This window comes from Ovis canadensis, chromosome 1 (assembly GCF_042477335.2).
Source record: "Ovis canadensis isolate MfBH-ARS-UI-01 breed Bighorn chromosome 1, ARS-UI_OviCan_v2, whole genome shotgun sequence".
Classification (NCBI taxonomy): Eukaryota; Metazoa; Chordata; class Mammalia; order Artiodactyla; family Bovidae; genus Ovis; species Ovis canadensis.
The window spans coordinates 120,260,203-120,276,016 of record NC_091245.1 but is presented as its reverse complement, the minus strand read 5'-3'; the positions used below and the strand labels follow the sequence as shown (position 1 = coordinate 120,276,016).

At 44.4% G+C, this 15,814-nt stretch overlaps 1 protein-coding gene and 1 pseudogene across 4 annotated transcripts in view; one reads left to right on the top strand and one right to left on the bottom strand.

Moving 5' to 3' along the window:
- Positions 1–15,814, bottom strand: part of STYXL2 (serine/threonine/tyrosine interacting like 2) — a 67,723-nt gene that overhangs the window by 29,272 nt on the left and 22,637 nt on the right. The window contains exons 3-5 of one of the 4 annotated variants that reach the window (XM_069547966.1): positions 13,535–13,629; positions 5,109–5,340; positions 1,149–1,366 (exon numbers count right to left, since the gene is read on the bottom strand). In XM_069547966.1, coding sequence (XP_069404067.1) covers positions 1,149–1,366; positions 5,109–5,340; positions 13,535–13,629 — 545 coding nt within the window. The other 3 variants (XM_069547977.1, XM_069547988.1, XM_069547999.1) reach the window with 3 other exon arrangements.
- Positions 1,680–2,615, top strand: LOC138429165 (dynactin subunit 5-like; annotated as a pseudogene).

Below are 15,814 nucleotides of genomic sequence, written 5' to 3'. Positions count from 1 at the left end.
CTTGCATTATACACATTTCCATTAAAAGTTAGCCTTCCTGGCCAGTTGGTGATAGGAAATGTCCCTCTCAGGAATCATTACTAATATTTATTATAGTAATAGCTATAAGTTTTAAAACATTTATTATTGGTCCAATTCTGTGCTAAATGAGCTCTTATATGCATTTTTGCAATTTTAATCCTCACAGTAATTTTAGGAGCACTAGATCTATTTGTTCTATTGGTAAGAAAACTGTGATTCCTTGTATAAACAGAGCATAGCAACTACTGACTGCAGCCTGGATTTTTGGGCCCCAGATCCTAAGCTACCACTCACCCACACTGCATAAACTCTAGTCTCTCCTTGTTGAGATCCTTAAGAGACCAATGCCCATCAACTCTGTGGACAGTCTCCTATCATCCCACTGGGACAGCAGTGATAGCATCAGCTCTGCTCTCATTCCCACTCTCATCTCCCCAGCCAGTCTTGCCTCCAAAGCTCAAGGAATGAGTTTGTCATAATGTAGGTCAGCCCAAGGTGTCTTTTAGCTCCCTTCCACTGGTCCTTAACTTCCTGCACAATGGGACCCTGCCATCCTCACTCGCCAACCTAACCCACCAGGCTAATCGCCTTGTGCTGCCTGAACACATAAAGCTTATTCCACCTTTGGGTCTGTGCGTGGACACTTCCCTTGCCAGGAATATTCTTCATCCACTTTTTCCATAGCTAGTTCCTCTTGTCACTCAGCTTAAATGTTTCCTTCTCAGAGAGGCCTTCTCAACCACTCTTGTAGGAGCTTGTCAGCCACTCCAGCACATCATCCCAGTTGTCATCTCTGCCTTACACTGATCGGTATCTGACCGTTTTCTTTTTCTTTTCTTTTTATATTGTTCTGCCTTCACTACAATGTAAGTATCAAAGGCCAGAAGCTTTGTCCATATCTTTCACCACAAAGTCTAGAATAGCACCTGGCCCGTGTTGGGCCCTCAGTAATTACTTATTGGGTGAATACTGCTCCATTCCTTCCCCCTTCTCCTAGAATGAGACAACAACTGTCTTAACATAGATGATCTCCAGACAGCAGATAACCTGGACGTTTTCCTAACATTCTCTATGTTGCTCCTCCTGCTGTGGAACTCTAGCAGCCTGGAGTGAGCAGACCCCCTCACCTCTATAGGTCAGCAGGGCTTCATCCAGGAACTCGGCTGCCTTCCGGAAATGCTGGGAGATATCCACCTCAGGAAAGTCATCCACCTCCACACCCAGGTACTGGATCTCCAGGCCAGCGTAGAATTCAGGCCCCGTGTAGACACCAGTGCCATGAGCAGCATTCAGGATGTGAGTAATTCCCAGCCTCTTCAGCCTCCCCTTGTTCACAGCCACACTCCTAAAGAGAAAGAAGCAGGGACTTTTTTCTTTTTTTTGCCAGCATCAGAACTAGAAAAGTACCTTACCACTGAGATTGGGAGCCTGCTTCAGCAGGGTCAGGAGAGCCCAGCTGGGTTAATACCACTTCCTCTGCTCCACAGTATGTCTGAGGCTCACTGCAAATATTGTTATAAAAATGGATCAGTGACCTAGCTCTAGCAAGAGAGAGAAGGGAGGGAAAGCTGGGCAGGGGAGGACAGGAGAAAGAGGAGAACAGGGCTGATGTGCAAGGAAACAACTGATTGACCCAGAAAGCTCTAGGCTAAAATTCCATGCCTTCAGGATGGACATTTATCAAGACACAAAAGTGGCAGTCAAAAATAATTATAAAATTAAGTATGTTTCATGATGTGGCATGCTATATTTTTCAAAGTGCTTTCATATGCGCTATTTTAATTTATCCTAATAATAAACTTAAGAAGTAGAATAACTATTCTTATTCCTATCTGAAGATTGTAAAAATGAATCTACCGTGTTTTAGGACTTGTTCCTAAGAAAAGACTCTGAACAAGAACTGGAGGTCAGGACCACTGACCACCCAGAGCAGAAGCGGTGGAGCAGCCAGAAGTTGTCGGAGTTCCAATCAGAAAGACTGGCGGACAGACTTTGACAGGAGCCACAGCTGTGAGGAGTTGGTGGCCAGGGAGCGGGGCGAGCTGCTCTACAAGTCTGAGTATGTCGAGATGGCATCTGAGAACAAAGTTAACCGCCAGTCTGTACCGCGTGGCAGTCAGAACATTGTTCTCAATGGCAAGACCACTGTGATGAATGACTGTGTTATCCGAGGGGATCTGACGAATGGAAGAGTTGGACGTCATTGTGGTGTGAAAAGTTGGGGTGTCCTAAGGCTACCATTTAAGAAATTCAGCAAAGGTTGCATTTCTTCCTTTACGTATTGGAGACCACACCTTTACTGAGGAAGACTGTGTGGTCAGCGCAGCTCATATTGGCTCTTATGTTCACATTGGCAGGAATTGTGTGGCTGGGTGCTGGTGTGTATTGAAAGGCTCTTGAAAAATTCTTGACAACACAGTATTACCCTCAGAAACTGTGGTCCCACCATTTACCGTCTTCTCGGGCTGCCCGGGACTCTTCTCGGGGAGCTTCCAGAATGTACCCAGGAGCTGATGACTGGCATCACCAAGAGCGACTACCAACAGTTTTTGCCCATGTCTCTGCTTTGTGTCTTGAATTCGATTGAACTCTAAGATGAACTTGGGGACAAAGTGAATCAGACAGCATCTACAAGGAGCTCTTGTGTCTTTGACACCTCCCACACTCTTTTTTTGCTTGTTTGTTTCATTCTTTAGAATTTCTCAGTCCTCCCAGGCTCTAAGGTCTTAAGACTTTAATAAGAGAACGACTGGAGGGTTGTCTCCAAATGCTGTGCTTAAACCGTATCTATTCACTGTCACTCTGTACCATGATGTGGGGAGCATAGACTCATCTGTTTCCAGCACTCCTACGCTTTGGCCTGCAGGCAGCTGGTGGAGCAGGGCTCTCTGTCCCAGCGGGGAGGTTGTGTGCAGCCTGTGGACATGAGCTGCCACAGTGAGCACCACTCACAGGGGTCACTGTTGGCTTCCCTGCTGCTTGTGCAATTGGCCAGTTGCCACAGCTGCTTGTCATTTGCAAAAAAGAAAAGTGTTTGCCACTTTTCAGCGCACAGGTTCCTCTTGGCTACTAAAACTTGCAGGGAGGGTGGTTAGTATTTCTCTTCTTTCCAAAATGACCTGATCATCTTAATTAGGGGTGAATAATGAAAGACTTTCTAGCCTTCTATTCTAGAGCCTTGGCTTTCATTAAAAAGGGGGCCCTTAGCATCCAGATTTTGTTTTTGTAAAGTCCCATGTTTGAGTCTCACATGTGGATGGACTAGACTGGACTAGACTCCTTGTCTCCTGGTGCGTAGGGGCAGCAGTGTATGCCTTATTTCACTGGCGATGTAGCATTTGTGACACTTGCTCTCTGGCCTGGAACCATTCAAACCATCCTGCATTTGCCATAAATCTCATAGTTCAGACCAAAATATCAATACTTGGGCCCAATCTCATATGTACATGGGGATCTCTTAAAATCACTCTGGGGGCCTGGAGTCCCGAGGAGTAGACAGAGTTGCCAGTGCTGTCCTTATCTTCTGGGTAATGGCACAGTCCTCCCCATTCTGCTCTAGTAGGAAGACTTAGATGTGAAGGCCTGAGAAGGCTGGCCTGGCTTGATGCTCTGGCGCTACTAGATGCTCTAGAGCTGCTGCGAATGGGGTAGACAGTTCAGCCCCAAAGGTTAGGATCTTGCAACAGCTGTCTTGACTTAATATCTGGTCTGGGGTTTGCAAAAAGAACTGTGTGTAGTCACCTCTGCTGCTGCTGCTGCTGCTAAGTCGCTTCAGTCGTGTCCGACTCTGTGTGACCCCATAGACTAGTGCAATGTAAAACTGCTTTCTGGTTTATCATTTTTTATGTTTGTACATTAAAGGAGTAATACATGAAACAAACAAACAGCAAAAGAACTCGAGTTTGGGATCCCTGGTTCAGAGTTCTCTTTACTGCAGTGGAATAGGCGGCGCTTAGTTTGAAGCACTTCTGCACACAGGGTCACCCGAGAAGAAGCAGAGGCCTCAGCTGGGGGTTTCTCAAGATGCCCAGAGTCTCTGTCCATCACTGTGTCAATGTTTCTGGGTCTGTGGAGCTAATTAGGGACCACTTGGGACTTGGTGCCCAACTCTGGGAATCGGGTTCTGGGCAACATATTATACCATGCTGGAGGATAAGACCCAGTGTCCAAAGCTATTTTCCCTATTGCCTGCTTTCAGAGCCCCAAGTTCCCTCTCTTATATTAGGAAAAGATCTCATTAAGAAGCCAGTAGATCAGCAAAAATGGTTTCACAAATCGGCCTTTTGTTACCAGTTATGTACTGGCAAGACCATGATGAAGGAATAAGATGTGAGTGAGTTGTTTGGGGTTTTGTTCTGGATACCACTGATAAACTTTTGAAAAACAACATTTTGTTTTCTGATTATAAAAACAAATGTTTACTGTAGGATATCTATACAATTCAAAAGACATCTAAAGAAGAAAATGAAAATCACTTATAGAACCACCTCCCAGCAAGAAGTATTGTGAAATTTTTACCACATTTGTTTCTAATTAGTTGTCTATGCAAAAGCACATGTGCACACACACACACACACACACACACACACACTATATCAATTAGTATCATATCGAATATACAGGTTTTGTAACCTATCTATCCTCTTAATATATTGTGGATATTTTCATAAGTTAGTAAATACACATAAAATCAATATTGTCAGTGGCTCCAAGTGCCCCATTATGTGGTTGTAACGGATGTCATGGAATGATGGTAATAGTGAGGTGTATGCTATTGGCAAGGCTCTGGGCAGGAAGGGAGGCCCAGATGGGGGACCTGGGGTAGCGGGGAAGGCTGTGAATGAGAGCCCTGTCAGGAGGTTGGAGGATAAACAACCATACCAGCTTTTTTGCCTGGGAATCCCTGTGTGCAGGTGGGTGGGCTGGGTCTTTCTCTAAGGTGGGGGCTGGAAAAATGCTCAGGCAGCATCCATTTGCTGGATGGAGCTATTGGGGCCATTGGTCCAAGTTGGGGGAGTTTCATCTCTGTTGGGCACTACCCAGAGGCGTAGGACAAAGGCTCATGACCATCCAGCCATCAGACTCACTTCTCTGCTATGAAGACGTTGGGCCAGACCTCATCCACCTCATTCCAGGGAGCCTCTTGGCGGTCTTGGACCAAGGCCCGCTGGAGGTCCAGGATGCAGGGAGTGTTGTACAGGCTGGTGTCATCCATCTTCTCCCTGACGCGGTTGTACAGGTCCTCCACCAGCAACTGCTCGGCAGACTCCAGCATGCCTGGACACTCTGCCTCGACTCTGACCCCACGCGGCTTGAGCTCTAGGGGGAGAAGCAGCATTCTCATCAAAGAGAAAGAACACCACGACCCTCTCTGCTCCTTGGGAAAATCCACTCTTGGTCCGTTTTCTGCCAGGGCTCTGTGTATGGGCTGAATCTGATCTGCCAGGAAGGACTTAACAGGGATCAGCAGTAGCACAGATGTACTGGGGTGGGAGAAGGGATGTCAGTTTCCCTCATTTCCTCCCATATTTCTATAGAACTGGCTGATAGTTTCTTAAACCACGGTCCTTAAGTAGCTAGTATATGTCCGATTTATACTTGTAAAACCCATAGTGAAACAAAATAGATGCTTAGATGCATTTACCAGATGAATACATGACATTCTTTAGTAACATAATTCATTCCATTAGTTTGACTCCATTATGTACAGAGGGCAAATAACTGGGAACAGTAAAATTTTCAACAGTCACTTATGCTAGATCATGTTCTAATACACCTTTATTTTACTTATTTCATTTATTGTCTGAATGCATTACTTGGGCACAATCTCAAAAATGACAGAATGACCTCTGTTCATTTCCAAGGCAAACCATTCAATATCACAGTAATCCAAGTCTATGCCCCAACCAGTAATGCTGAAGAAGCTGAAGTTGAATGGTTCTATGAAGAGCTACAAGACCTTCTAGAACTAACACCCCAAAATTATGTCATCATATGGGACTGAAATGTAAACGTAGGAAGTCAAGAGATACCTGGAGTAACAGGCAAATTTCACCTTGGAGTACAAAATGAAGCAGGGCAAAGGCTAACAGAGTTTTGCCAAGAGACTACACTGGTCATAGCAACACTCTCTTCCAACAACACAAGAGAAGATTCTACATATGGACATTACCAGATGGTCAATACCAAAATCAGATTGATTATGTTCTTTGCAGCCGAAGATGGAAAAGCTCTATACAGTCAGCCAAAAAAAGACTGGGAGCTGACTGTGGCTCAGATCATGAAATTCATGAACTGCTTATTGCCAAATTCAGATTCAAATTGAAGAAAGTAGGGAAAACCACTAGGTCATTCAGGTATGACCTAAATCAAATCCCTTACAGTGGAAGTGACAAATAGACTCAAGGGATTCAATCTGATAGAGTGCCTGAAGAACTATGGATGGAGGTTTGTGACACTGTACATCCCCAGGAAAAAGAAATACAAAAAAGGCAAAATGCTTGTCTAGGGAGCTATTTCTTTTCACAAATAGCTGTGAAAGAAGAGAAGCCAAAAGCAAAGGAGAAAAGGAAAGATATACCCATCTGAATGCAGAGTTCCAAAGAATAGCAAGGAGAGATAAGAAAGCCTTCCTCAGTGATCAGTGCACAGAAATAGAGGAAAACAATAGAATGGGAAAGACTAGAGATCTCTTCAAGAAAATTAGAGCTACCAAGGGAACATCTCGTGCAAAGATGGGCTCGATAAAAGACAGAAATGGTATGGACCTAACAGAAACAGAAGATATTAAGAAGAGGTGGCAAGAATATACAGAAGAATTGTACAAAAAAGATCTTCATGACCCAGATAACCATGATGGTGTGATCACTCACCTAGAGCCAGACATCTTGGAATTGGAAGTCAAGTGGGCATTAGAAAGCATCACTATGAACAAAGCTAGTGGAGGTGATGGACTTCCAGTAGAGCTATTTCAAATCCTAAAAGATGATGCTGTGAAAGTGCTGTACTCAATATGCCAGCAAAATGGAAAACTCAGCAGTGGCCACAAGACTGGAAAAGATCCGTTTTCATTCCAGTCCCAAAGAAAGGCAATGCTAAGGAATGCCCATACTACCACACAATTGCACTCCTCTCCCATACTAGTAAAGTAAAGCTCAAAATTCTCCAAGCCAGGCTCCAGCAGTACATGAACTATGAATTTCCAGATGTTCAAGCTGGTTTTAGAAAAGGCAGAGGAACCAAAGATCAAATTGCCAACATCCATTGGCTCATCAAAAAAGCAAGAGAGTTCCAGAAAAACAACTACTTCTGTTTTATTGACTACACTAAAGCCTTTGACTGTGTGGATCACAACAAACTGCGGAAAATTCTTAAAGAGATGGGAATACCAGACCACCTTACCTGACTCCTGAGAAATCTGTATGCAGGTCAAGAAGCAACAGTTAGAACTGGACATGGAACAACAGACTGGTTCCAAATTGGGAAAGGAGTATATCAAGACTGTATATTGTCACCCTGCTTATTTAACTTATATGCAGAGTATATCATGCAAAATGCTGGATTGGATGAAGCACAAGTTGGAATCAACATTGCTGGGAGAAATATAAAAAATCTCAGATACACAGATGATACCACCCTAAAGGCAGAAAGTGAAGAGGAACTAAAAAGCCTCTTGATGAAAGTGAAAGAGGAGAGTGAAAAAGTTGGCTTAAAACTCAACATTCAGAAAACTAAAATCATGGCATCTGGTCCCATCACTTCATGGGAAATAGATGGGGAAACAGTGGAAACATGAGAGACTTTATTTTGGGGCTCCAAAATCACTGCAGATGGTGTCTGCAGCCATGAAATTAAAAGATGCTTGCTCCTTGGAAGAAAAGCTATGACCAACCTAGATAGCATATTAAAAAGCAGAGCCATTACTTTGCCCACAAAGTGCATATAGTCAGAGTTATGGTCTTTCCAGTAGTTATGTATGGATGTGAGAGTTGGACTATAAAGAAGGCTGATCATGGAGGAATCGATGCTTCTGAACTGTGGTGTTGGAGAAGACTCTTTGAGAGTCCCTTGGACTGCAAGGAGATCCAACCAGTCCATCCTAAAGGAGACCAGTCCTGGGTGTTCATTGGAAGGACTGATGCTGAAGCTGAAACTCCAGTACTTTGGCCATCTGATGCAAAGTACTGACCCATTGGAAAAGACCCTGATATTGGGAAAGATTGAAGACAGGAGGAGAAGGGACTGACAGAGGATGAGATGGTTGGATGGCATCACCAGCTCAATGGACATGAGTTTGAGCAAGCTCTGGGTGTTGGTGATGGACAGGGAAGCCTGGCATGCTGCAGTCCATGGGGTTGCAGAGTCAGACATGACTGAGCAACTGAACTGAACTGACTGCCTCTCTAGAGCATAGGCACCTGTGATCCTCAACCTCCCAGCTCTATGACAGGTGGGAAAACTTTGCAATGAGCCTTGATGCCAGTCACAAGATAGCATGCAGGATCTTTTTGACAACAGCCCAGAAAAGCTCAAATTTCAAATGAATTCCCTCTTGAGTGAAACTTTATCTTCTCCTTCCAATGTATTTTCTTCCAAATTATCAAATATAGAGGAAAATAAGATCTTTCATTTCTCTAAGAATGTATCAGTTCTGTTCAGTCACTCAGTCATGTCTGACTCTGTGACACCATGGACTGCAGCACCCAAGCCTCCTCATGTCCATTGAGTTAGTGATGCCATCCAATCATCTCATTCTCTGTCAGCCCCTTCTCCTGTCTTCAATCTTTCCCAGCATCAGGGTCTTTTCCAATGAGTCAGCTCTTTGCAGCAGTTCATCAAAGTATTGGCGTTTCAGCTTCAGCGTCAGTCCTTCTAATGAATATTCAGGACTGATTTCCTTTAGGATGGACTGGTTGGATCTCCTTGTAGCCCTAAGGACTCTCGAGAGTCTTCTCCAACACCACAGTTCAAAAGCATCAATTTCTTTAGCACTCAGCTTTCTTTATAGTCCAACTCTCACATCCATACATGACTATTGAAAAATCATAGCTTTGACTAGACAGAACTTTGTTGGCAAAGTAATGTCTCTGATTTTTAATATGCTGTTGAGGTTGATCATAACTTCTCCCAAGGAGTAAGTGTCTTAATTTCACAGCTGCAGTCACCATCTGCAGTGATTTTGGAGCTCAAAAATATAAAATCTGTCACTGTTTCCACATCTATTTGCCATGAACTGATGGGACCAGATGCCATGATCTTCGTTTTCTGAATGTTGAGTTTTAAGCCAATTTTTTCACTCTCCTCTTTCACTTTCATCAAGAGGCTCTTTAGTTCTTCTTCACTTTCTGCCATAATGGTGGTGTCATCTGCATATTGAGGTTATTGATATTTTCCCTGGCAATCTTGATTCCAGCTTGTGCTTCTTCCAGCCCAGTGTTTCTCATGATGTACTCTGCATAGAAGTTAAATAAGCAGGGTGACAATATACAGCCTTGATATACTCCTTTCCTGATTTGGAGCTGGTCTGTTGTTCCATGTCCAGTTCTAACTGTTGCTTTTTTGACCTGCATACAGATTTCTCAGGAGTCAGGTAAGGTGGTCTGGTATTCCCATCTCTTTAAGAATTTTCTGCAGTTTGTTGTGATCCACACAGTCAAAGGCTTTAGTGTAGTCAATAAAGCAGAAGTAGTTGTTTTTCTGGAACTCTCTTGCTTTTTTGATGAGCCAATGGATGTTGGCAATTTGATCTTTGGTTCCTCTGCCTTTTCTAAAACCAGCTTGAACATCTGGAAGTTGGCAATTCATGTATTGTTGAAGCCTGGCTTGGAGAATTTTGAGCTTTACTTTACTAGTATGGGAGAGGAGTGCAATTGTGTGGTAGTATGGGCATTCCTTAGCATTGCCTTTCTTTGGGATTGGAATGAAAACTGACCTTTTCCTGTCTTGTGGCCACTGCTGAGTTTTCCAAATTTGCTGGCATATTGAGTGTAGCACTCACAGCATCATCTTTTGGGATTTGAAATAGCTCTACTGGAAGTCCATCACCTCCACTAGTTTTGTTTGTAATGATGCTCCTAAGGCCCACTTGATTTCCAATTCCAGGATGTCTGGGTCTAGGTGAGTGATCACACCATTGTGATTATCTGGGTCATGAAGATCTTTTTTGTACAGTTCTTCTGTATATTCTTGCTACCTCTTCTTAATATCTTCTGCTTCTGTTAGGTCCATACCATTCTGTCCTTTATCGAGCCCATTTTTGCATGAAATGTTCCCTTGGTATCTCTAATTCTCTTGAAGAACTCTCTAGTCTTTTCCATTCTATTGTTTTCCTCTATTTCTTTGCATTGATTACTGGGGAAGGCTTTCTTATGTCTCCTTGCTATTCTTTGGAACTCTGCATTCAGATGGGTATATCTTTCCTTTTCTCCTTTGCTTTTCCTTCTTTTCACAGCTATTTGTAAGGCCTCCTGAGACAGCCATTTTGCCTTTTTTGCATTTCTTTTTCTTGGAGGTGGTCTTGATCCCTGTCTCCTGTACAATGTCATGAACCTCTGTCCGTAGTTTATCAGGCGCTCTGTCTATCAGATATAGTCCCTTAAATCTGTTTCTCACTTCCACTGTATAATCGTACGGGATTTGATTTAGGTCATACCTGAATGGTCTAGTTACCAAGGAGAAGGAAAAAGAAGGTAAGTAGGAAACGGGTGTCCTCCATGTTGGTCATAACCTCTTGCCAGCACCACCTCTTCTCCATGGGTGAAATGTGGGTGAAGAGTGCAGCCACATTTGGCAAATAGATGTGGCCTTGCTCTTCATGGAATGTGTAAACTGGGCTTGCTGCTCAAGTTCTGTTGATCCAGGAGATCTGAGTTCTGCTGAGGGCTGAGTGCTTCATTTCCCTAAAGCTTCCCTTTCCTGTCCTCCCTCATTTCTGCACCACCTGATGGGCCCCACATCCATTCACAGGTCTCAGCTCTAAATGTTCTTTGATCTCTGTTTCAAAAGCAGAAAGAAGGAAACCTCTGCAATCCCAGTGCTCTATTTTGTTTAAAAATAGATGAAGTGTTCCTATTTTCTCCACCACTTGGGCTCTCCTGGGGTCTTAAATGGCAAATGTGAAAGCCTCTCTCTTTCCTTACTTCTAAGTAGAAGTAAGATTTCTACTTAGATATTTTTACTGCACTGAGAAAAAGACTCCCCATTGCCTCATTAAAACATACAGCTAGGCCTTCCCTCAGCTATTTACATAGCAGGGTATTGTTTTGAGTTCTTTCCCCTCCTGTTTAAAACAAATGTCCCAGTCCCTTACCCACCGGGTACTTTCCCTAGGTTTCTAGTCCACACCTCAGCCATGTCAGTTCCTCCCGTTTATTTCTATTCCTGGAGGTGTCTTCAGAAGACAGTTAAGCCCAGACAATCCTCTGCACTTTCTCAGATGTGCGGCATATGCAGACTTTCCTGAAATGGGAAGGTTCTTCCACACCCATTTTTACCTCTCTAGTCATTACGGAGTAGAGCAATGTTTTGAAAGATCACTTGGTACATTTTCCTTTTTTCTGTAATTTATTCTTTGCTTCTTCTTCCACCACCCATCAGCCACTGAGACTACTGAAGCTTAGACTTAATGCCTAGATTGAAAAAAAAAATGCACTGCTCATTTTCAGGTCTCAGTATAAACACTGAATGTCCCTAGAACCCCATAGACCTGACAGTGAAGCTTTCAAAGAGAGCACATGGTTTTCTCACTGCCCCTAAAAGTGGACTCTTACTCACACATGAAGCCTGGAGACTGGAGCAGAAAGGGAAGCGCAGAGCACAGATGATGCAGGAGGGGCTGCTAGGGATATTCCTAACCACTCAGGAGGGACAAAGGACTTCCAGAGTTAGAGTGGTGCTGCGAGCAGTTTAGAAAGAACTAGGCTGGGGTTAAGACACCTTGGCCAGGGCTTCTCTGGAGGCTCAGTTGTACACAATCCTCCTGCCAGTGCAGGAGACATGGGTTCGACCCCTGGTCCGGGAAGATCCTATATGCTGAGGAGCAACTAAGCTCATGCGCTACAGCTATGAAGCCTGTGCTCCAGGGAACTGCAGCTTCTGAAGCCTGAGCACCCTAGAGCCTGTGCTCCGCAACAAGAGAAACCACTGCGGTGAGAAGCCCTCACACTGCAGTGAAGAGTCTCCACCGCTTGCCACAATGAGAGAAAAGCCGGGGCAGCAGCAAAGACCTAGCACAGCCAAAGATGAATAAATAAAAAATTGAAATGCACCTTGGCCTGACTGGGAGTGAGGTAATAGCAACCCTGCTGCTGCTAAGTCACTTCAGTCGTGTCCGACTCTGTGCGACCCCGTAGACGGCAGCCTACCAGGCTCCCCCCGTCCCTGGGATTCTCCAGGCAAGAACACTGGAGTGGGTTGCCATTTTCTTCTCCAATGCGTGAAAGTGAAAAGTGAAAGTGAAGTCGCTCAGTCGTGTCTGACCCGTAGCGACCCCATAGACTGCAGCCCACCAGGCTCCTCCATCCATGGGATTTTCCAGGCAAGAGTACTGGAGTGGGTTGCCATTGCCTTCTCCAAGTAGCAACCCTAGGAAGGGCAATAAAGAAAACAGAAAAAAAGTAGTTATTTGAGAAGATGGAACCTCCTGGGATTCCCAGACCAACAAGCAACATCAGGTAAAGTATCTCATTCCTCACCAAGTGTACAGGAGATCCAGAGGTTCTCAGAGACCCAAAGGGTCTAGGGCCTAAGAAGACCTGGGGTTACATGGAAAAGGAGTAGTACGTTTGGTTCTCATCACAAGGGAAGTGATCCTGGCCACCAGCTGTGGATGTCAGATTAGGCTCATGGTCAGGTGGGTGCTGTATCATTAATAGCATTGCCTTACCTCACTACCCCGATCAGAAGTGAGAGAGACACCAAAGGCAAAGGCATGAGAAGGGAGAGGGATGAAATTGTGAAAGATTATTGCCCAAATTTCCATCCAATCTGGATGAGTATCCTTGAATGAAATATTGTATGGATTCTGCTTTAAAATTTCCTGTATAAATATTAACATCTCTTTCCATTCCATCTTTTTTTTTAAACCTCCTCCCCATTCATACTTCAGTGTGAAAACTGTCTTTAATCTCTGGTGGAAATGCAGGTTTAAATATAGATGTGCCCTTGAATAGAACTCTGTGGATGCTCCCAGCCATTTTGGGGGCTCTCGGGTCTGCATCTGTAGCATAACCAGGACCCCCGAGTTTAACTGAAAAACTGGATTAGAGGCCCTAGCGGCAGATTGGAGTTACCTCCCTGGCTGTTGACTAGAGAACTGTTCACCCTGAGACATAATAATTTCCACTCTGTTCTGTGAAGGTTGATGAGGAGGGGTTGGAGGAACTGCCTTCTTTGGACCTGCTCCTCTTAATGGGATGGGAATCATGTGAGAAACACATGGCACCTTCCAATGAGCCCCTTCTGAGGGTCTCCAGATGACCCGTGGACCCTCCCACCCGGCGTCTGATGGCATCACCTTCATTGATGATCTGTTTAGCTGCAACAGCCGAGGAGAGGTGAATGGGATCCATGAAAATGCTTTCTGTCTCTGCATCTGAGACCACTGAGTACCTGAAAGAAGAGGATATCATGTGAGATGACTTAGGAGAGTATCTGAATGGAAGGCCATCTTTTTAGACAAGAAACCTAGATCCAGTTATAGCCATGAGTGGCGGACAATGAGCGGTAAAGGGGTTAAGAATGCAGAGCACTGGGTATGCTACGGCTTAGCCACCTACTTATTTTTAGACCGGAATTGATGCCTTGATATTTGATGACGTGGTAGTCTGGGTTGTGGAGGGAAGAGACTGGGGAGAACTGACTCTAATGTGTGCTTTCTCTGTGTGTTCCTACCCTTGGACGTACTGCTGCTCCTTTCTTCTTTTCCTGTCCCTGCTTCTCTGTTACCATTACTATCGGATGTCCCTACCTGTGCTTCCACCAGGGTTCTGCTAGATTGTTGGGCTGGGTAGGCTGCCAGCACTCCCTCCATGCACCGTATCTTCTGCCTGCTTAAAGGGCATGGGCTGATGAAGAAGGGCTGGCACAGCACCAAGGGAAGTGTGAAGACGTGATAAACTGCACAGTCCTGATTCTGAATACAAGAAGTCCAGGCTCATCCTAAGTCCAGGGAAGCAATGGAGTCACTTAGGTAAACGTTAGTTCTCTGGAAAGAATTTAGCAGAGGTGTCCAAAGGGATCTTTGAGGAATATGGTGAATCAAGGGAAGAAACAAGGCTTAGGACCATATAATAGTGGGTCCCTGGAGAAGATGACAACCCACTCCAGTATTCTTGGCCAGAAAATCCCATGGACAGAGGAGCCTGGTGGGCAACAGTCCATGGGGTCACACATACATGTGGTGGGTTCCCTCCTCCCTGATGGGTTCTTCTCTTTCCAGGTGTCATGGTGAGCTTTGGGACTTTTTCACTTAGTTTTCCCTTTCCTTTATATCTACAGAGGATTTTTTTTAAAGAGAGAAGGCTTAATGGATACCATTTTCCCACAAAAATTCCATCATGCCTCATTTGTTTTATAGTCAAACCCTCCCTATACCTCATCCCCTAGCAATTCCAATCTGTTTTCTGTCCCTAAGTGTGGCCTTTTTCAGAAGATAAAGTAGTCTTTTTGATACGGTTTATTTCACTTAGCAAAATGAATAGGAGTCATCTAATCTATTGCAATAATAGAATAATAATAATAATAGAGTCAATAATTTGTTCCTTGTTATTGATGAATAATATTTCCTTTCTTAGGCACTGCAGGCTATTGCAGCCATCACTGTCACATGCCTGAGTGAAGACTGTGTATTCCATTGGAAAGTACGATACACTTACTGCTGATGTGGTGATACTTTGGATTCTGGTTTTCTACCTCAATCTGCCTGCTACTATTTACTTTTCAGAATCCTCAAACAGTTGCTGTATCCTTCTGTCCAGGTTTTATAAGGGAAATCCATGGGAGAGTCTGGGTGGAGGGTGTATTTGCCATCTTTTCCAGAACTGGAAACTTGTACTTTATCTTTTTGATTTTAAAAGTCTCAAGTCAATATGTTTCCTGACCCTTATCAGTTCAGTTCAGTTCAGTCACTCAGTCGTGTCCAACTCTTTGCGACCCCATGGATCGCAGCATGCCAGGCCTCCCTGTCCATCACCAACTCACGGAGTTCACTCAGACTCATGTCTATCGAGTCAGTGATGCCATCCAGCCATCTCATCCTCGGTCGTCCCCTTCTCCTCCTGCCCCCAATCCCTCCAAGCATCAGAGTCTTTTCCAATGAGTCAACTCTTCACATGAGGTGGCCAAAGTACTGGAGTTTCAGCTTAGCATCATTCCCTCCAAAGAAATCCCAGGGCTGATTTTCAGAATGGACTGGTTGGATCTCCTTGCAGTCCAAGGGACTCTCAAGAGTCTTCTCCAACACCACAGTTCAAAAGCATCAATTCTTCGGTGCTCAGCCTTCTTCACAGTCCAACTCTCACATCCATACATGACCGCTGGGAAAACCATAGCCTTGACTAGACGGACCTTTGTTGGCAAAGTAATATCTCTGCTATTCAGTATGCTATCTAGGTTGGTCATAACTTTTCTTCCAAGCAGTAAGCGTCTTTTAATTTCATGGCTGCAGTCGCCATCTGCAATGATTTTAGAGCCTAAAAAATAAAGTCTGACACTGTTTCCACTGTTCCCCCATCTATTTCCCATGAAGTGATGGGACCAGATGCCATGATCTTCGTTTTCTGAATGTTGAGCTTTA